Source organism: Mirounga leonina, unplaced genomic scaffold (genome assembly GCF_011800145.1).
Source record: "Mirounga leonina isolate KUSES-001 unplaced genomic scaffold, KU_Mleo_1.0 Mir_165, whole genome shotgun sequence".
Taxonomy (NCBI): Eukaryota; Metazoa; Chordata; class Mammalia; order Carnivora; family Phocidae; genus Mirounga; species Mirounga leonina.
The window spans coordinates 71,298,507-71,319,766 of NW_023270415.1; the positions used below are offsets into that span (position 1 = coordinate 71,298,507).

The 21,260-nt window shown below is 48.3% G+C and overlaps 1 protein-coding gene across 3 annotated transcripts in view; it reads right to left on the minus strand.

The window, feature by feature from the left end:
- ASAP1 (ArfGAP with SH3 domain, ankyrin repeat and PH domain 1) overlaps window positions 1-21,260 on the minus strand; it is a 341,917-nt gene that overhangs the window by 21,411 nt on the left and 299,246 nt on the right. For 2 of the 3 annotated variants that reach the window (XM_035011956.1, XM_035011955.1), the window contains 7 exons: window positions 18,868-19,054; window positions 18,560-18,645; window positions 17,123-17,238; window positions 16,916-16,983; window positions 15,829-15,936; window positions 13,365-13,593; window positions 2,604-2,774 (listed from right to left, as the gene is read on the minus strand). In XM_035011956.1, coding sequence (XP_034867847.1) covers window positions 2,604-2,774; window positions 13,365-13,593; window positions 15,829-15,936; window positions 16,916-16,983; window positions 17,123-17,238; window positions 18,560-18,645; window positions 18,868-19,054 — 965 coding nt within the window. The remainder of the gene's footprint in view (window positions 1-2,603; window positions 2,775-13,364; window positions 13,594-15,828; window positions 15,937-16,915; window positions 16,984-17,122; window positions 17,239-18,559; window positions 18,646-18,867; window positions 19,055-21,260) is intronic. The other variant, XM_035011957.1, reaches the window with a different exon arrangement.

The window sequence follows — 21,260 nt, forward strand, 5'->3', positions numbered from 1 at the left end:
CAGGCTGAGGCACATTGTAAGCAAAGGCTCAGATCTTAGAGCAAAGAATGTGGTTCGGGAACCTGGTGTATCTATATGGCAGGCATGTTGTGGGAAGGTGAGGCCTTGGGAGAGCCAGAGGCTTACACCTGTACCGTCCCCTCATGCTGGTATCCATTTCTTGGGCTCAGATCCTAATGATGGGTCCACAGAGGGAAGCTGTAGGCATCATAAATGCTGCCGAGGAGACTGATCCCCCCTTGTGTTTTATTAATAGTCTGGATCCCGCTTCTGGCTTCTGGAACACCATGTCAGCGGGAACTAGGCAGGGACAGACCAGGCCTTTAGGTAGCTCTCACATACGTGCGCCCACACTAACTCAGAAAGAATGGCCCTGACAGTCTCAGAATTACTATTTAGGGCTGTTTATGAGCGACCACCAAAGTCTGTGGCGTGGAGAATTGTCACTAGGCCACAGACAGATTCTGGTTTTCGTCCCTCATGGCTGGTGGTAGGTGGGAGGCTCTCGCTGCGGAGAGCCACCAGCAGATGGCTCGGGGCCCCTGTCTTCGAAAGGCTCCCTGTTGGGGGCACCAACTCTCACAGAGCGGTGACTCTGTTTCTTAATGAAAAATGCCCCTTGCCCACAAAAACAAAAAACAAACAAAAGACCAGCAGCTACGAGTCCTGCTACTGAGTGACGGGAAAGAAATCTAAGAAAGTGATTCCTAAGCCAGAAAACAGAAATTTCGTAAAATTAATTGTAGACCGACTGAGCCTGTAGGACGAATACAGGCACCATCAACTTTACACGGAAATAAAAACCGATGAACAACAGGATCAACGTTTAGTGAAATTGGGAAAAGGTGAGTTTATGATCTGTGGTATGAAAACCTGCACAGGTCTGACCTTCAGGAGAATGTTATTTGGGTTTGGAAAGTCCTCTTGGATGAAACCTGGGGACGTCTGGAAGGCGGGGATAGCAACCCATGGACACGTCAAGGACACATGTAACACGCCGCTGCGTGCGGGAGCCTCCGCTACTCTTCCCTGGCTTGTCTCACTGGGGAGCTGACCTGTCACCGCCCTCCACAAATGTCTCCTCTGCACAGCCTTCCCCTGCAGTCTGACACCGTTTCTCAGCATTTCCACAGCAGTCCGTTAACATGTCAGCCCCAACGGTCAAGAACACTCACTCCCTGGCTTGCCGGTCTGTCTCCCTCACGAGGCTGTGGGCTCCCTGAGCGGATGGGTCGAGAAGGCCCACACGACAGGCAGACACACATGCGCAGGGAATGGCCGACCACACAGACACATTCGCACGCTCGCTGTGGCGCCGCGGCCGAATGACAGATGGGTGCCAACCTGCATATGGGTGAGTATGGGTTTTTGCAAAAACTCCAAAGGATCACAACACCTTCGCATAGGCTTTTGAAGAAGCCCTCTAATGCATTCAGCTGAATTACCTATCAGTTACGATCAGAAACCCAAGGGAAAAGAAGCCACAGTGGAACTCATGGGCAGAAGGAGGTGCCCGTGGGAACGAGCATGCTCCTCTAACAAAGGTTCTCTTTCTCTCCATGCCTGTCAGGGGCCTGACCCCCCTGGGCGCCGGGGAGACTCTTGGTGCTTGATTGCAATTGCTGGTGGGCTAGCGAGGAGTTCTGGGGAACTAAAAAGGTAGGAAAGATGGAAATTATGTACCTCGTGGATATAAATTTGTCTGCAGTCAATGTCGCTAACTGACTCTGTGCACATTTATTCACCGTCAGGTGATTACGGAGGACCTACTACATGCGGGCTCGATGCTAGGCCCTGCAGACACAAAAGACAAGACAGACAGAGTCCCTGCTCTCGTGGAGCTTACATTCTAGAGAGACCAAGAAGCCAAACACAGAGTACTACTCCACAGTGACAGGTGGTCTGAAGGAAATGGCGGGGGAAGGAAGCTCCTTTACAGAGGGGGGTCGGGAGACAAGCGTTGAAGCCGGGAGGGACAAAAGGGAGCCAGGCTCGCGAAGCGCAGGACACAGCTGCAGGAGTGGAGTGGCCTCAGGAGGGAGAGCCCGGTGTGCTTGAGCAGTGAGGAGGCCGTGTGGCATGAGCGGAGGGTGGGTGCTGGACGGTCAGCCCTACACCCTGCAGGGCCCCCTAGGTCCTGGGCCAAGGAGCTGGCGTTCACCCTGAAGCACAGCAGGAACGCGTTAAAGGTGAGAAGTGACTGTGTTTGATTTACATGTTGAGAAAACCTTCTGACTTATATTCTGGCTGTTGTGAGAATGGATGACTTTGCTTTTCTGAGTCTCCGTTTCCTCATCTGTAAGTGAGGTTGACAATACCCACTGCACAGAGTTGCTACTGTGATTGAAAGAGATTTATGAGCATGGTATCTGGTGCCCAGGAAACGCTCAGCACTTTAGTACTGCTCTGGCTTTTAAATGATCCTAAATATCTTCTAGGATGTTGCTTGGCCTTGAGTACAGTCTCACGCATATGTATCCAAGCCCTCGCCCGGCGTGTGTGCAGGCTGGCCCGTTTGCTGAATGTGCAGGTGCCCGCTGCCCGCTGCACCCCACGCACTGCCTGGCCCGGGCAGCGCTGGCCCTGACTTTAGGATGACTTACCCCAAGGAACTGCGCCTTTGTTTGGGGGCCCGTGAGGTAGTGGGCTGGGAGGGTCGGACAGGGTTCTCTTGTGTCCGGGTGGTGGGGGAGGAGGCCTCTTCTTGGACAGGGTGGAGCTGCCACTAGAGGTCTGGGTGCTTAGAGGGAGTGTTGAAGGTGGGCCAGTTGGACCTAGAAAGGAATCGAACGGGGCAGGAAGGTTAATCCCAGTCTCAGAGACAGAACAACCATATGCAGTTACTTCCACACGCCACATGTGGTACGGAACACAGACAAAGCGCAAAGCTGGATATGGCCAATTCCATCGACTCAGCAGCTCACAAAGAGCAGTTTCAAAATTCCTGGTAAAATTAAAAAAAAAGAAAAATCACAAGAAAAGAAAGGGAAGTGTGTGCCTTTAAGGGAATGCCCACCCCACGGAATGCTAATGGGTTTAAGATCCTCATTTAGGTACCATGGGAAAAATAAAACATACATTTTAAATGAATAACTTGGTGGGACCATCACGACATCCATGGAGGAAGAAGGCACACAGCACTGCTAGCAAAATCAACAGGGAAAGAACAGAGTAGAGACTAACCCTTCAGGGGGCCACAGGGTGGGACATGGAAATGTTCACAGGATTTTTCTCTTCACTACAACTTTTTCCTTTGGTCTGTAATCTTTGCCTGAAGTTTTTTTTTTAAATAACTTTTATCAAGAATGAAGAATCCAATGTAAAGAATTCCTTCAAAAAAGAGAAATTCAAAAACTCTTTTTTTCCTTCAGTTCTGAGTTGTTCTAGAAATCATAAACCACCTATTGGAAGCCTGAGTAAGTTACACAGATTAGACATTGATGCCTGTAGATTTAAAAAAAGACTCCACTTTCTCCAGAGGGAAAGACGGGATGGCAGTAACGATGACTATTCCACACACACACACAACCACTATTGCAAAACCTGACTTTTCTGACCTAATGCTTTAAGAAAAAAATGGAGCTTGTTTTCAAGAGCGGTTACAGGATTAGTATTTATGGTATTAGTTTTGTTTATTCAAAGCGATGCTGAGTGGCCGGTGGGTGCCAAGCACTGGATACTGGGCACCGTGGCAAGCATCTCTTTATGGAGCATTCCCAGGTACACCGTTTAACTGTGTTCATGGGCAACTGTTTCTGCAAGCAGTTAACGAAAAAAAAAAGGGAAGGAGGGAGGAAAAAAAAACAAAAAACACTGCCACAGCAAATTTTTAACACAGGATAGTAGATACCTGGTGATCCAGAAAGGCCCCAAAAGAGCTTTTTATATTCTGTGTATTAAAAGAAAAGCTTAATTACTGCTGGCTTCCTTCCTTGGTAAAATAAGCCTTGCATTTCCCATTACTGACTCCTGGTCAGCACCAGCACTGACTTACACCAGTGATTCTCAGAGACAGTCTTGTTTTGGAAATCAATACTGACAACCTCAGTAAGATCATCACGTTTTCGGATACAATGGCCTGAGCTCTACAGATTACCCTCTCTGTCCTACTGATGTGATACCTCACGAAAGCCTTACTCTTACTCCAAATTCCAAATTAGCACCTGGTTATGGTACCAGTCCTGCAGTTTCAGAAGTGATTTCATAACAATAAAGTGACTGTTACTATAGCCTTGCATTTGTATAATGATTTGCACTTTTCAAAATGTGTTTGTGGGTTTCCTGGGTGGCTCGTGTCGACTGAGCACCTGACTCCTGGTTTTGGCTCAGGTTGTGATCTTGGGATTGTGGGCTCGAGCCCTGCAATGGGCTCTGCACTCAGCATGGGGTCTGCTGTAGATTACCCCCCCACCCCGCTCTCCCCCCGCTCACGCACGTGCATGCACGCTCTAAAATAAATGAATAAAATCTTAAAAAAAAAATAACGTATTCATATTCCCCTTGATTTTTCATTATTGCCCCCTTCTGCAGTCAGAAAAGCAGGAATTTGGAGTGTGTAAGGTTTCCCTGCCATGGGGTGTGAAGCCGACAGTGCAGCTCTCTGGGAGCGGCGCGGTGCTCGCTCGCCTCACGCTGCTGTTCCTGAAAGCCAGGACTGGGCTCTGCGTGCTGGGCACAATAGGAAAACAACCCTGATGACAACAGCCAATGCTCAGTATTAGGAAGTGTAACTTTCCTCTTGGAAATACGCGGAGAACAGAGACTAGACAATGATGAAATTCTGCAGCACTTTCATCTTTATCGCCACCTAGGGATCTTCTGAGGCAGTGCATCTAAAAGTGACAAAAATGCCCGAAGACAAGGCACTAACAGGCCTGTGTCTCTGAGCAAAGTAGAATGTGCACCTGATTTCAGGAGTGATCCGACCACAGAGTTGTCCTGTAACCACAAACTGAGCAAAATCCAGCCTCCCGAGCTAGCATTTCAGAAATGAAGGCATCAGTGTTCTTTGCAGGATTATGGCCCTTTCTTTCACTTTCTTCATCTGTAATCAGATATTGATTATTGTTTCCTTGTTTACTGCCTGTCTCCCCCACCAGACTGTAATTCTACCAGGGCCAGGATTTTTTCTAGTCTGGTGTATAGTAAGCTGCATTTAGTAATATAGTATTGGATAAATGGACGAATGAACTGTTACTTCTATCTTTTTAAGGAAAACAGAAGGGTTTCACTTAGGGTGACCAACCAAATACTAGAAATAGGGGAAAATAGTAGGGTCATGTTAAGTTTGAAAAGAAATATTCAATACTGTAATTTCACAGCCAGAAAACACACACACAGACCCACCTATTGTTTTGTAATAGCAGCTACAGAAAGGGAGGTATAAAATTTGGCTGGTAGGGCACGAGTTAAAAAAAGGCTGAAAAACACCATATAAGGTCCCAGAAAAGCAGACCTAAACTTTAAAGATCTCAGGGGTGCCTGGGTGGCTCAGTCGGTTAAGCGTCTGCCTTCGGCTCAGGTCATGATCCCGGGGTCCTGGGACTGAGCCCCACATCAGTTTCCTTGCTCAGTGGGAATCCTGCTTCTCCCTCTCCCTCTGCCATCCCCTCTGCTTGTGCTCTGTGTCAAATAAAAGATTTAAAGATCTCAGAAGACGTTTAAAATTAGTAACTAGTCTCAAATGCTAAAAGGAATGTTTTATGCACAATAATCTAAGTCCTGGCTCAGGAAGGAAGCAACTCTGACAGGATAAAGAAAGCTAAAACAAAACAAAAGAGAATAAACACAGCATCAAACAAACACAAGAACTGGTGGGAGGCAAGATTAACAGGGTGGAGAGGATTGGAGGTGAAGTGGACAGCCTGCAGGGGCCTGTGGAAGTAAGAGAAAATGCCCCACTCCTCATTTGCCACTAACACTGTTATGTCCAATTATCTTCTTTCTTAAAAATATGGCTCGAAAAAGCTTCCAGAGCTGCTATAAATAAGTCTGAGGTGAGTGAAATCATTAGAAGGTCTTCCCAGAGGAGATAGCCTCGGCTCTTCCCAAGACGGTGAGCCTCGTTCCACAATCCCATGAGCCCTCCCGATCACTCTGTTTGGATGTTCTCCTGTGTCTTCAGCTCCAGAGATGCCCACTGGACTCCTGGGGGCTTCCTTGCCATGAGTACCTCCGGGTCATCAGTTCGGGGAGGCCCTAACTGAGGTCTATACCTCAGACGTGTGCCCAGCACGTGGCCAGGGCTCAGGAAGCTTGCACGCGAGGTCACTGTCCATCTCAAAGCCACTATGCTCACCCTGGGCAGTTTGCAAGGCTCTTGTTCTACATCCCTGGGCCCAACCATTGGGACTCACAAAAGGCTGTGGCTATTTCCTGAGACCTGCGTTCCCTCTGTTCACTAAAACCCCCTTATGGGACTATAATAATATACTCACAGACTACAGAGGTGGTTTAAATGAAACCGCATCAGATAGGACTCGACTGTCAACAACAAAGAAATGAATCTACTTAGCCTGGAAAAACTGTTCTTCTGCAAAGCCATGCATGTACACTGAAATACATATTTTTAAAAAATCCATTCCTAAAATATGTATTTTTAAAAAATCCATTCCTAAAATCAGCATGCTTTTCAAATCTCCCTCTACATTCCCTAAGTTCTGTAGAGTCACCATTTAGGGAGTATCGTGTGCCTGACCTAACACCGAGGAGAGGTTTATACACGTGATCCAGAACTGCCCTTGTAAAGCAGCACTGCCATCATGATCATCTGCTTGCAGGGTGGTGAGATGTAAGGCTCAGAGAGTTTAGGAGACTAGCCACTCACACACATGAATCCGGCTGTGTGATTCAAGGCTGGACGCTGATCCTTGATGGTACCCTGCTCTCCTCCTGGGAACGGCCCTACGTCCTCCCTGGCCCAACTGTGTTCCCTCCTCAGCTCTGCACCTCATCAGTGAAGGGTCAGCCCAATCAGAACCTCATCCAGAGTCTTCTCTAACCCATCCCCTTTGCCCTGGGGCAACTGCTGTTACCTGTGACCTTCCACAAGGCTAAATGGCACTCAATGTTCTCTATGTTGCATTCTAGCTGAATTTTCTCTTCTTTCCCAGACTGAAAGCTCCCTCGGGGTAAGATTCATGTCGTCTTCATGTCTCTCAGTGCCTGGCACATTCTGAACACAATACAAGTCTATGGAAATCATTCATGGCATAACTCAGGAGGATGCTTTTTCACTGTCCTTGTACATTTGGCTTTTAGTAAAACAGAACACCCAAAGGTCTGCCATGCTGGGAGGTCAAATAAAAGTACACCTTTGAAATTTTAAGTAAAAAAAACAAGACTCAGAGGATGGCTTTAAAAACTGTCTTGACAATTTTTGAAAACATTATTTGTAGAAACACAATGTACATATTCTAAACACGCCATGCCATCTATAATAAGTGATAATAGCAGAAATTCTATCTACACACAACCCTGGACAAGACAAATGCTTTTCATGGTGTAGAGCTGACAAGTCTGTTACTTGAGAAGGTTATAGATGGGACACCTGGCTGCTCAGTCAGTGGAGCTTGAGACTCTTGATCTTGGGGTTGAGTGTGAGCCCCGCGTTGGGTGTACAGATTACTTAAAAATAGATAAAATCTTAAAAAGGCAGACAAAGACACAGTGTACTTATGGTGAGAAGGGCCCTGCGTGTAGCAGGAAAGCACTACCATCACTGCTCTCGGGTGGGGAAACAGAGGCACGGCAGGGTGCGGGGAGCGCTGGGAGGGCGCGTGCTCAGCGCGGGGCTGGGCTCCAGCACGGCAGGTAACGCAGGACTGACACGTGCTGCACACCTGGGCATGGGCTACTCCCCAGCCTTCAGACTCCTTCCAGGACTCCAGTAAGTAACAGCACAGTGCCCGCATTCAAGGGCCTGAGGTGGTTCTTACACGGCTCCCCAGACGTCTCCGTACGCAAGAGGCACAACACGATTCCCTCTGCTTTCCACACCTGGCAGTCGGGTGGCTTGTTAGCAAGCCTGTGCCTGTGGCCACACCTGAGGGCAAAAATCCCAGACACACTTTCAGCCCGCAACGTGGCCACTGCAAGAGGACAGATGTGCCATGCTTTAAAAAGGATCAGGGGAGACTGATAAAAATAGGCAAAAAAAAAATCGACATGGGTCAGGGATGACAGCCCACGGGATGTTTCAATATAGAGCCACTCAAATGGCTATCCTCCTATGAGGTTAAGAAAACATCCAGGAAAACTGTAAAGTCTCCGGTATAGGAATAACACTGATACTAAGAAAATATTTCCTAGGCCAGCCGCCATCATTCCGCAATGCACATGAGGCGGCAGCCTCATGTCCTGAGGACACCTTCTCTCCCTTCCTGCCCCTCCCCACCCTCTCTAATGACTGCCATGGGCCTCGAATGAAAGCCACAGAAATGCTGTCTAACGTGCTCACACATCTCAGACTCTGTAGAAAGACTTCCGGCAAGTCAACAAGTCAACCATCACACCCCCAGGATATCTAGAGTAGTTTTAAGAGTGTCCCCTCCTGACTCTGGCCACACATTTCACAGACCCCGCTGTTGTTTATTCACTCAGCAAGCACGGACACAGTGCACTTGCTCCACACAGGGATGCAAGGCCAGCTCACTCTGTGGCACCCGGGGCCGCCCTGCACGGCACATCTTGCAGCTTTCTCTCCCTCCTTCACTGTATGCCCAGGGCCCAGCCCATTTGTTAAGCCGAATGCATGCAGTAGGATCAAACAAATTCCCATCCGTGGGATGCTCGCTATGTGCTAGTCACTACAGACATTATTCATGGTCTCTAAGCAGCGAGCCAGCAAGGTACGCACCCAATCCTGTTTTTCACACGAAGACCCTGAAGCTCAACACCATCAGCTCAGTATTAAGAAGAGCCCAGGGCAGGGAGAGGATGAGCATGTTCGCAGGAGCCCCATCTCTCGGGGAGGGCCAGGGAAAGACGCTTCCTGGAGGAGGGGGAAGGGAGGCTGGCCCCACAGCGGCTCACGGCTGCCCAGGGCCCCGCAGCGTGGCTCACAGACGGATGTGCCTCAGACGGCGTGGTGCTCTCCCGCGTTGCTCTGGGATTCTAACCTAAGTGGGGGCGGGGGGCACCTGGTTCGCACTCTCTGTGACACGAGCACCCACGAGCGAGCACTGCCCGGGGCCGTCGGCCGGCCAGCACCGTGCGGCCATTGTGTAGACCGCCTGCTGGTGGCTCAGACCAAGGTTTGCAGCCTGTCGGAGGCAGGAATCCACAACAGAGTCTGAAGCGCAGCCTCAAGCCACACGGGTATTCGCCCGATATTCACAGGTGCCGCTTCATGCCAGATTCTACGGTCCCGACTCCACCAAGAGACGGGAGGAAACTGTTACTGACATGGCAGCGGTTCGGGTCTCAAGGCTTGAGAAGTTAGTTCTTTTAGGTAAGTCAAGGAAGCTTCCTGAGGCCAGATTTATCCCTCGTTTCTCATTCGTTCACCTAACAAATGCTTTCCTTGAGCACACGATGCCTGCGTCACACCAGCTCACTTCAGAGCACCTGCTCATTTATGAGACTGGGGGGACATCACCGTGGCACCTTTTCTCCCCAAAGGAGCCGTTTTTAGAGCCGAGGAGCTACGGTGGGTGCAGTGTCAGCAGCAGGCCCTCCCGGGGCGCCGACTCTGTGCCAGGCGCTCGGCTAGATGCTCCCTTTATGCCGCATTCACCTGTATAACATCCCGTGTCAGGCCGGTCTGTGTCGCTGTTAAAGATGTGCAACCGTGGGTGCCTGGGTGGCTCAGTTGGTTAAGCGACTGCCTTCAGCTCAGGTCATGATCCTGGAGTCCCGGGATCGAGTCCCGCATCGGGCTCCCTGCTCGGCGGGGAGCTTGCTTCTCCCTCTGACCCTCCCCCCTCTCATGTGCTCTCTCATTCTCTCTCTCTCAAATAAATAAAATCTTAAAAAAAAAAAAGATGTGCAACCATACGAGAGGAGAAAACTGTAGCTCTCCAGCTTAACGTCACTTGCCAACAGTTAAATCAAACCAGCCAACCACAAGCACGCAGCGTCTGTCTCCAGCCCCTGCTCTGGGGGACGGGTCGCACGGCACCATGCTGCTGCCCGTGTTCCTCTGTGTTCTAGAGACATCTGTGGCCACAGCCCGACAGTCCCAAGGGTGCCTCTCCCAGGACTTCAGGGCTCTGCCTGTTACAAAATGCTTTCTCCACATACTGTCTTACTGGATTCTGAGGACAAGACCATGAGGAAGGCAAGACAGTGATCAAGCACCTTCCTCAACGTGGGAGAAGAATAAACCAGAAGGTCTGGTTTGGCGAGTCCTAAGGGCCATTTTTACTTTCCACCCTCTAACAGCCACTGTGTGGCCCGAGATCAGTTCCTCACCCTTTCCCAGGCTCAGTTTCCTCAGCTGTACAATGGGCAGCAGATCACCTTTCAGCATCCTTCCAGCTCTCTAAAATCCAGGTTCTGGGACATTAATTTTTCGCTCAAAGGTGAAAAACAAACCAGTTTTGGCAAGCTTGAAGAATTTCAAGTCTTAACAAACATACGTAAAGTGCGTGGCGGGGGGCAGGTGCTGATCATGAGGGAGAAACGTCTGCATACTTAAATTAATCTTACAGCTTTCACTGACTCTCACCGGACTTCACATCTGAAGAGGTTAGGCAGCAAAATGTGTCTAAGGCCCAAGGGTGGTGAGTTTGGGGTGCTGAACTGCCAAGTCTCCCCACTCCGACTGGAGCCCTGCTCAAGCACAGGGGGCTTTGCTTGACGGCAACTTAGGTCAAACTTCCCTGCATTCTGATGAGGCAGCTGGAGATTCTTGAAAATATTCCTGTGCTGACTCAGAGGTCAGGATTCCTTCCTCTTTTCCCCTCTGTACTCCTCTTATTAGTGGGGACTTTATCCTGAGTGTCTGCTATCCTAGGATGCCTTGCCAGAAGCTGCCATCCATCCAAGCCCTAAATTCACAGTGTGGAAATGACCACTGCTGCAAGCAGAGACCTGGACATCACTTCCACGGAAAATGAGCAAATCAAACGACAGATTCAAGACGTCCTTGTTTTCATGCAAATGGTTCTACCAGTTCAACAGAATGAAATGGAAAACACATAAGGGCCACAAAACAGAGGAGAATTATCTCTGCACACAGTGTCAGCTGATTTTCAACAATGTCTTCTAAGATCTCCATTCTAAGCATTGCCACTTTTCCAAATATAAGGGCACGCGAGCCAGGCTAGCTGCAGGGCACAGGACCCTCCTCAAGCCACTTAGAAAGTCAAGGGGAGCTTGTGCTGCCTCGTCTCTCTACATCTGATGTCCCCCTATGAGCAGCCTGGAAGAGCCCTTGGGTTCTAGTAGAGACGAATTTCTATTCTCAGTGTCAGGATTTTGGGGGGTAGGCCTCGGGGGAAGTAGCTTGTCCAGGGCTGATCACAGTTGCTGCTATGGGCCAGTCGCTGTGCACTTAGCAGCTGAATCACTTAATACATTCGGTCTTTGTTTTCTGGGCCTCTGGTAAAGCGCTAGTTGGAATTTATTCAAGGCAGGAGACAGATGCTTGGCATCAAGTCAGACAGAATATTTTATGGGTTTCTGTGGTCCCTTGAGATAAAATTACAGAAAGGGGTGGAGGGAGGTGAGGCAGCCTCTTGGTGCCCAGGACACTGGTGTCCTTCTCTCTTGTAGACCTTCTCCAAGATTCTCAATTACCTGGAGGTTCTCTGAACAGGTACAGGCCCACCCTGTCTAGACAGGTCATCACTATTATGTTGGTAACCACAATCACGGGATATGAACCCTTCCAGAGTTTTCTTCGATTATTTTATCTGGTCTAAAGGTTCTTTGTGGTCCTCTCTGGGTACAGAAAGGGAAATCTCTGGTCTTATCCGATTGCTACCCTGATAGGGCAACAGGATTATGCAGAGGTGGGCAGCAAGGCAGTACTCCTACCGCGCTGCATGCATCTGCAACTTGAGCGGTTCGTGTTTGAGTAAGAATGTGAAACTTTATTTACGTACATTCTAGCATACTGTATGGAAGGTTAAGAGAAACACCGGCGGGTCAAACCACTGGCTCGCGTGTTGTCACTCTTCCGTTACGGTCGCTAGTTATCTTTGATGAGCGCTGTTTAGGCCAAAACCTTATTTTAACATTTCTCCACTATTTTATGATCTATGAGGCCATTTGGGGTCTTTCTAAGAACACAGCTCCCATTTATAACACTATTTCAATGGAGAATAAGCTCTGAAAAAACACTGTTCTGAATAAAGCTCACAATTCTCAGAAAATAGCCCCAGTGTGATTCAAATAGGCATGGCATTGTGTACGGAGGGGCCCTCGGAACCTGTGTGAGCACGGGCTGAGCACACAGGGAGAAGCCTGCACTTGCCTTCGCTGGCTGAGAGACCAAACCCCAAGCTCCCCCCTGGCTCGGGTGACTCCTGAATGTTGCCATTTCTGCGTCTCAACTCGTCCCTGTAGAGGCGGGAACAGGCGGACTTTCAGAGCGGGGCACTCTCTGTGGATGTGGGCTACGGGACAAGCACTTTGTTGCCACAGACCAGGGCGGTGGGCCATCAGCCCTTGGCCAGCCCAGCGGAGGCACTGGACAATGCACTACACAGTGCCCCTCTTCTGGCTAAGATTCTTCCCAGGTAATGTCTCATGGAAAAACAATCCTTATCAGAAAGGCCAGGGGAGTGGGCTCAGGTCATACAGGCCCTGGGTTAGAATCACAGAGATCCGAAAACGTGAGGCCAATCACTCAACATCCCTGAACCAGTACCCTTGTCTGCATGATGCCAGCAACTGCAGGACCCACCTCATTTTGTGAGCATAACATGAGAAGTGCTGGGCTTAGGGCCTGTCTTGAATAACTACTATCTACTGCTATTACTACCAACATCTCCAGAAGACAGAAAGCTTAGTGTAGAAAAGAGTAACTTTTTGAAGAAGAACTGCAATTTCACACCACATCATACAAGAAACAACAGAGATTTGGCACCAGGTGGACCTTGGACTGAATCTCAGCTCTACCACGTATGGGCTGTGTGACCTTGGGCAAGTCACTCTACCTCCATAAGCCTTAGTTTCCTCATCTGTAAAATGGGCACCTCACAGAATTGTTGTGAGGTGAGCACAACACATGAGGAGTGTCCACAACAGCATCTTACTGTTGGTGTTTAGCAGATGGCAAGGCCCCTGTTTCAAGCTGTCCTCGACATCACATTCCATACTCTGCCACTCAGACACCCCTTGTGGTTTTTACCTCAAAGCTGCGTAGACCGCCAGCTTTGAGGACGGAGTCGCAGAGCCCTTCTCAAAGTCCGTACCTTTCCCGGCGTTTCTAGGAGGCAGTGGAGGTGCCTCTGTGGTTGGTGACGTGGGCGAATCTGTGCTTGTGGAGACGAAGATCTGGTTGGTGAAGGCCCCATAAGAGAGCCGCTGTTTGTCCCTCGGAGTGCTGAATCCCGGCAGCGACAGCTTGTCTTGGGGCGAGATGCTGGAGGAGTGGCAGAAGCTCTGAGGCCTCGGGGAGCGCTCTTTCTTGATGGGGCTCGGCTGCGGGTGACATAACAGTGCAGTGGGTGAGGCATTCACCGAGGGCTACACTTCGGCTCCATCGGGAAGCGGGGTTCCTGTGGCTCTCTACGTGCTCTGAGGTCAGCCATGACCCAGCCCAAGAAGTGGCTGCGGGACTTGCCCTCCTGATCCTCGCTCGGTTGACCACTATCAGGGTCACATTAGGGAGGCGTTGGTTAGCAATCAGAAGTATTCAGAAGCCTAAGGGCACGGTCAACGGTAACTTTCAACTGAACAGATACCTGCCCTCTGCAGGACCCTTGTACTACCACTGAACTGTTTTCTACCCTCGTGTGATCTCTACAGTGTGTTCCTTCCCTGATCAACCCTCTCCCATCAGAGTTCTCAGTCCTCGCCACCCTTCTCATTTTACATCCCCTTAGAAAGTAGCCTCCACGTTGTGGCCCTGACGATCCATACCTGTGGGTCCAAACCTGACCTTTCAGATCCAAAACTGTCTTCAATGGCCTCTAAGGTGTCCCTCGTGTTTGCGCTCTTGGTGACAGCGGTGGCATCCATGTAACTCCCCAAGGTGGAAGCCTCAAGGTCACCCAGAGCCATCAGGCCCCGTGTGGATAGCTGGGATCTCTGCCTGGTGCAGGCACCCACCAGCCCCCATGGAAAGCCCTTGGTTGCAGCTGCTTTCAGCCCCAGCACGTTTCCCACACTGTGGCCAGAGCTGGTGGGGGAAACCTGCTCTGACAATTAATCTCTGTTGGCTTCTGCCTGCTTGGAGAAAGCCCAAAGGCCAAATTTGGCCCATAATGTGCTTCCCGATCTGGGCTGCCTGACTCTGCAGGGCAACCTCCTGCCTCTCCCACCCATCCATTTGCAGGCACCTCACACACTGTGCTTCTGACCATTCCTCAGACTTCCAGCTCTATCAGGAACCCTTGGCCTTTGCACATGCTGTTCTCCCTCCCTGGAGGGATGCGTTCCTCCCCACTTTTTGCCTGGCAAGCTCCTCCCTACCCTCAGAAACCCAACTCCAACGGTACTTCCTTGGTAAGGTCTTTACCATTTTCCAAAGCTGAGACAATTTTTCTGTCCTCTGAACATGTCTCAGGGATTCCCCTAAGCTCTTATTATAATGGTTATCCACTGTAATTTATCTCTTCTCAAAGTGGGGAATGTCTTTAGGACACCTTGTAGGACTATTCCTTACATGCTGCCGAGGAAAGAGGAAATGCTCAATAATATCCGATGTGGGGCGCCTCAGTGGGGAAGTCCGCTGGGTGTCCGACTACTCTTGGTTTTGGCTCAGGTTATGATCTCAAGGCCCTGGGATCCAGCCCTGCACTGGGCTCCGTGCTCAACGGGGAGTCTGCTTGAGATTCTCTCTTCCTCTCCTTCTGTCCCTCCCTACTACCTCTCCAAAATAAATAAATCTTAAAAAAAAAAAAAACCCACACATATCTGATGAAAACTGCATGAATGAACTTTCAGAGTTCGTCATGAACTAGGAAAGTCAGACAAAACTAGGTTTAATCCCGAGACTGTCTTTACTAGCTCTGAGACTTCAGGTTGCAAAATCTGTATGTGTCAGTTTTCTCTTCTGTACAATGGGCAATAACAACGCCACAGTGGGCTTTTGGTAAAGATAATCTGAGGTAACACAGGCAACTTGCTTCTAACTGCCTAGTCCATACTTAATTCTCAGTACCTCACACCTTTTATTTACTAAGTAGCTATTCTGATGGCTAATTTTATGTGTTCACTTGGCTGGGCTATGGTGCCCAGGCGTGTGGTCAAATACCAGTCTAGACAGATGCTGTGAAGGGTTAACGTTTAAATTAGATTTTGAGTAAAAGGGATTACCCCCCATCATGTAGGCTTCATCCAATTAGTTGAAGGGCTTTTGCAAAGAGACTCAGCACCTCCAGACTCAAGACCACACCATCAATTCCTGCTGGAATCTCCAGCCTGCCGGCCTGCCCGGTACCCTGGGGACTCGCTGGCCCCCACAATCATGTGAGCCACTTCCTAAAAATACATTCCGATCTCTCTCCCTCTGTCTTCAACCACATCCTATGGGGTCTGGTTTTCCAGAGAACCCTAATATAGCTGTGGTCCCCAACAAGGATCAAAGACTGAGCAAGGAAACTGGCCCCAGGTGACAAGAGCAGACACAGTCTGATGAAGAATGATCTCGTCTACAGAGTGCAGGCAACCTGGCAGCAGCATCAGGAACTCGGAGGCGCTATTTGTACTCACTTTGTCATCCAGGTCGTCATCACTCTCATCCATCTCCTCCTGTCGCAGGTTCCATTCATATTCCACGTGGACGTGTGGGTTGAACTTCCCAGATTTAGCCTGGGAAAGCTGAAAGGAACAGCAGGTATAACCGCGTTCATCTAAGTGTTAAATATCCCACTATTACATAAGCACTGAGCAAATCCCACCTCAGTCCTGGTTTCAAATGAATCACCAGCAGCTGCTTGTAGGGCAGAACTCCGATTACACAGGGCTGGGCTGCTCTGGGACCGGCTTCAGAGGAGTTGCCCAGAATTACAGGCAAGAGCCTTTCTTATTTTGGGAACATGACTTCTCTCGCAAATTAAAAGCTTTCTTAAATATTATTAAAAATGAACCTCAAAAGTGCAAAGTTCTGGCTGGAAGGCAAAATCAGAGTCAGTGAAGCACGAGACGTAAGCTTTTCAAGCCAGACAGTCCCAGTTTGATCTGTGGCCCACTTTTCTTCCCACAAGATGGGGGCAGGGAGTACTATAGCTTCTTCACAGGATTCTCGTAAGAACAGAAACCTACAACTGCTGGCCTGCAGCCGGTGCTGGGCAGAAACTCAAGGGGATGGGACTTACCTTTCCTGTCTCATCCTTCCCCATGGGTGAAAGAACCATGCCAGGCTAAGGCTCAGAGTGATACTCAAGAACCAATGGGATCAAAAGGATGGGGCTGGCGGGGGAAGCCATGCATTTAACGTTTCAACAATCATTAAACTCTGAACTCTACTTGCCCAATTTTTGGAATTGGCTTCCAAATAATTCTTCTTCACTACTGAGCTGCAGAGAAAGCCTAAGGGTCTGGCATATAAGAAGCACGACCTTAATGCACAAGCCTGTCACATGCCTTTTAGCTCCTATGTCATAACTGTACCGAAAAGACACAGGAATGACAAATCTATCATTCTACCACTTTCTCAAACGTAGCCCTAGTGCTTGTCTGAATTTCTTTTGCCAATGTTCAGGAAGATGAATGTTTCCTTCACCCCAATTCCAGTTTCTGAGAATGACATTTTAAGGCGGTTGGTGCCAAATGGATGGCCCTCCTCCATTCTGCTTACCAGATCTTCACACTGGGTAGCTTTCAGTCTCTTTGCTATGTCCAGGGCAGTCTCCCCAGCCTGGTTCACTAAAATAGGGAAAAGAAATCTAAGGTATATCTTGAAAAGGCTACGGACAATAATCAAATTACAACGTAACATGCGAGTCTTGGTTTTAGCCAACCGGATGCCGACTCCCGTTATTAAGACACTTGGTCACACTCTTACCGACACCCACGGTGGGTTTGCTCCTGAGAAGCAGCTTCAAACACTCGGGTTTACTGTACATACTGCAGTAGTGTAGGGCCGTGTTGCCCAGGGCCGTCTGCTTGTCCAGGTTCCCACTGAAAAATTAAAATACTATCAGAAAAAAGTACAACTTAAAATAGAACTTAATTAGGACATAAATAATATAATTTAAAGCTACAGGTTAACCACTTATTTCTGTGCAAACAACGGAGTCAAACTTGAGACCTACTTATGAGCAGGGCAAACGAGGATGCGGCTAACATTACACCTACACTGATAAGTCACCTAATGATAGCAACAGCCAGCACTGCTTGAGTGCCTCCTAAGGGACACTCTCAGCTTCTACGTACCTTGGTTCATTAAATCTTCACAACCACCCGATGGGGCAGGTTATGACCACCTCTGTTTTACAGATGAAAACACCGAGGCACAAAGAGGATGAAGTATGGGCTTTCAAGACTATCAAGCACGGAAGACGGAGCAGGGATTTGAAAAAAGGCAGTTTGTCCTGGAGCCAACGCTCTTAACTACTACGCTGTACTACCTCTAAGGAAGAGGTGTGGACATTTATAAAACGTGGCTTGTGTCCAGGCACCATTCTTCATATGTGGGTTCAGATCCTCTTGCTATTTTGACCACTCGTCTTTGGATGAGCTCCAGTTCCTCCTAATAATCTGTGGCTTACAGAACTACCCACTGAAGAATATAGCAAGTTCAAACTTCCTGTGTTCAATATTGTACTATTAGTATGTTCCAAATTTGAATTAGCTATTGAGTCAGCCACACACACTGTAGTTTTTTTTTTAAGATTTTATTTATTTGAGAGAGAGAGAGAGAGAGCATGAGTGGGCATGGGGAGGGGTAGAGGGAGAGGGAGAAGCAGACTGCCTGCTGAGCAGGGAGCCTGACACAGGGCTTGATCCCAGGACCCCGGGATCATGACCTGAACTGAAGGCAGATGCTTAACCGACTGAGCCACTTAGCGCCCTGACACGGCAGTTTTATAATGAACTTATGAACAATGAAAATTCACAGATCCTGTTGACTTGTGCTATTAAGTCTTCCCTCTTTCAATTTTTCCTAATTCAGCAGGTTTTGACAGAGACAGGATTTTACATTCTTTCTAGGCCAAGGGTTAGCAAACTATAGCCCATAGGCCATGTCTGGCCCTCCATTTGTTTTTATAAATAAAGCTTTATTGGAACATGGCCATGCTCACTCATTTACATATGGTCTATGGCTGCTTTCACACTACAATGGTAGAGTTGACTAGTCACGACAGAGACCTCATGGCCTGCAAAGCCTAAAATAGTACCTGGCTCTTTATAGGAAGCTTGTCGATTCCTGATCTGGGTCCCTGAGAAGACTGGTTCGTGTTAACTTATAAGGCGTATTTAGAGAAAATGAAAACCATACCAGTTTTGTACAAGGAAGTCAACCAAATGGAGAGATGTCTGGTCTGCAGTTCGGACTGCAAGATGGAGGGCTGTCTCCCCAAGCTCCTGAAAAGGACAGGATGAGTACAAGTAGGGTAATCGCATGTCCTACTTTGCCTAAGGCAGCTTTATTCACATCAGTTACCTGGAAGCAATTATTAATAGTACTCCTTTCACTCTCAAATTGTCCTGATTTAGACATGGTCACTCAATGTATTAGAATCTCATTATCTTTTAAACTCATTTTCCACATTCCTTTTTTATCCTATGATTTTAGTGGAGCCTTACCTGTCCAGATTCCAGCAGTGGTTCCATCAGCTCCACTCCCTCTGCATAGACTTGAATTAGTGCAAGTAAATCCCTGGATTTGATGGCCTCGAGCAATTCATTCAGTTTAGCTGATGAAGATGAACAGGCCTTCCTTGAAAACCTATGATCTACATACTTCGCAGTGATATATTCTTTCCGTACAGTCCTGAAACAGGACAAATCAATATAAGCAAAGACTTTTTTTTTCCTACAAGCTAAGAAAAATCTACAATTTCCTGAAGAACAGTTTTCTTTAAGTGAAGATATATTCTCCTAGACTCCTTTCAGGATGTAAACAAACCAGGTTTTAGACCAAGTTATCTCATCACAGACAGGACAAAGAAACTGATACATATTCACTAGTATATGTGTGTAAGCAGTACATGGTTACAAAATTAACGGGCACACAGACCACAGCAGATTTTTTTTTCCACCTTGAGCAATAACTTGAGAAATCTGCTATGTACTACTTCAAATTCAGATACTCGTAAATATACAAAGAAATTAAGAAATTTTAAAAGAACAATTCTAAAAGACCAATGAAGTTTCCAGAGCTTCATTGAAAAAATTTTAGTCATCTGGCACAACTCCCTATTTTAACAGGTAAGGGACCTGAGGCTCAAAAAGGCTGTGTCGCTCTCACAGGCCAAGCATTGAGCTCCAGAATAAAGGGAAGTTGTCTTTCCTGCAGGTTCAGTTGGGAGCAGGAGACTGTCATGGGTAATACTCCCACCGTCTGAGTGGGTGTGTGCATTTCTCTTCTTGAGGACTCACCCTTTCTCCACTTCCAGTTCTGTCCCAAGCTCCGGGACTGAGCCCACCTCCCAGCTGCAGGTGTGAGTATCTGACCTAAGTGGCCTGATGGTTACTTTCGCCACCTTTGGCAAAAGGCTGAGACAGAAGTCCGCTCAGAGGAAAGGAAAGAAGAGTTGGGTGAGTGAGCTAGGGTCCAGATGATACTGTCGGACATCTGGAGCCAGCCATACCTGAACTTATCCCATGATTTTCCCAGTTACATAAGCCACTTAAAAAAGGAGTAAATGGATTGGTTCAAATCCTAGTTCTTACAGCACACCAGCTGCAGGGCCTTGGGCAAACTACTTCATTTTCATGAGCTTTAGCTTTTTCCTCTGAAAATGGGGAGAATAACTAACTCATCGGTGTATTTTGAATTAAAGAATGTATAGCACCTACAAGGTGCTTTCTTTCTGAGAAAGCTCTAACTCATAGGACATAAGCTTTCTCGCTCAGAAAAAGCTCTTCCATCTGTGCAGGCTGCTGCCGTCCACCACCCGCCCCCAATCCCACAGCCAGGCCTCACTGTTTAAAACTGAGCTGATGCCACTTCCTTTCATGCTGGGTCAGCAGTGAAGGGGGGAAGCTGGTTGATGGTAGCACACCGCCTTTGGTGACTCGCAGATTCTGCTCAGTGACGAAGACCTTACTTTCATGGGTGTCCTTTACACTTAGGTCAAAGTCCTTTTAAGATGGCCATGGCCTGATGAGCTGGAGGGCTTCCAGAAACCTGAGAAATTGGCCTAAGCCTGGCTTCTGGTCTCCACTGCATGTGACTTTATAAAGTCTGAAAGGCAGCTACTGTGTGATGGATGGAATATCAGATTTAAAAACGAAATGGCTTGATTCAATTCCAGTATCGAACGCTATCCATGTGACCCTGGGTAAAGCTATGCCTATCTCCTCATCTGTAAAATATTAGTAATCATACCAGTCTTACTGCCTTTCAGGGAAGCAAGAGTAGGTATGGAACAAAGAATGACACACGGCTATGGGTTCATACATAAGCTTCCTTTCTAGTATCATCCAGGATGGCAGAGCAAGGATCAACGGTGGGAAGCTATGGGAGGTAAATCTGAGACGACGGTCTCCATGGAGGCTTCCTGGCACTGGAGTGTGCAGATGCTGCATGATAATTGCAGAAACGCTGCTGAGGGCACTCAGCTATCACATGGGGAGATGCCCCAGGCCACTTGGAAGAGCACCTCCAACCTTGGGTCTCTACTTCTGTGGCTGTAGGATGTTCCTGAGCTCTCCACAGGCATGACGTTTCACTCTTTCTGGGCACTCAGCCACAGTCCCTGGCAGTAAAGGCTTCCTGACACAGGGTGACAGGGAGGGTGGGAAACAGACTTGTCTGAAAGTTGACACCAGAGCTCTACCAATGGCTCACCCTGTATCCCCGCCAAACCTGGTCCTTCCCACTCACCCTGGTGCAGGTAATGATACTGCCTATTTACCTAGACGCTCAGGCCCAAACCTTGGGCATCACCTTGACAATTTAGTTAAATGTCCTGTGTTTGAAGTGATTAGCAAATCCTGTTGGCTCTCCCTTCAAAACATCCTGAGAATTCAAC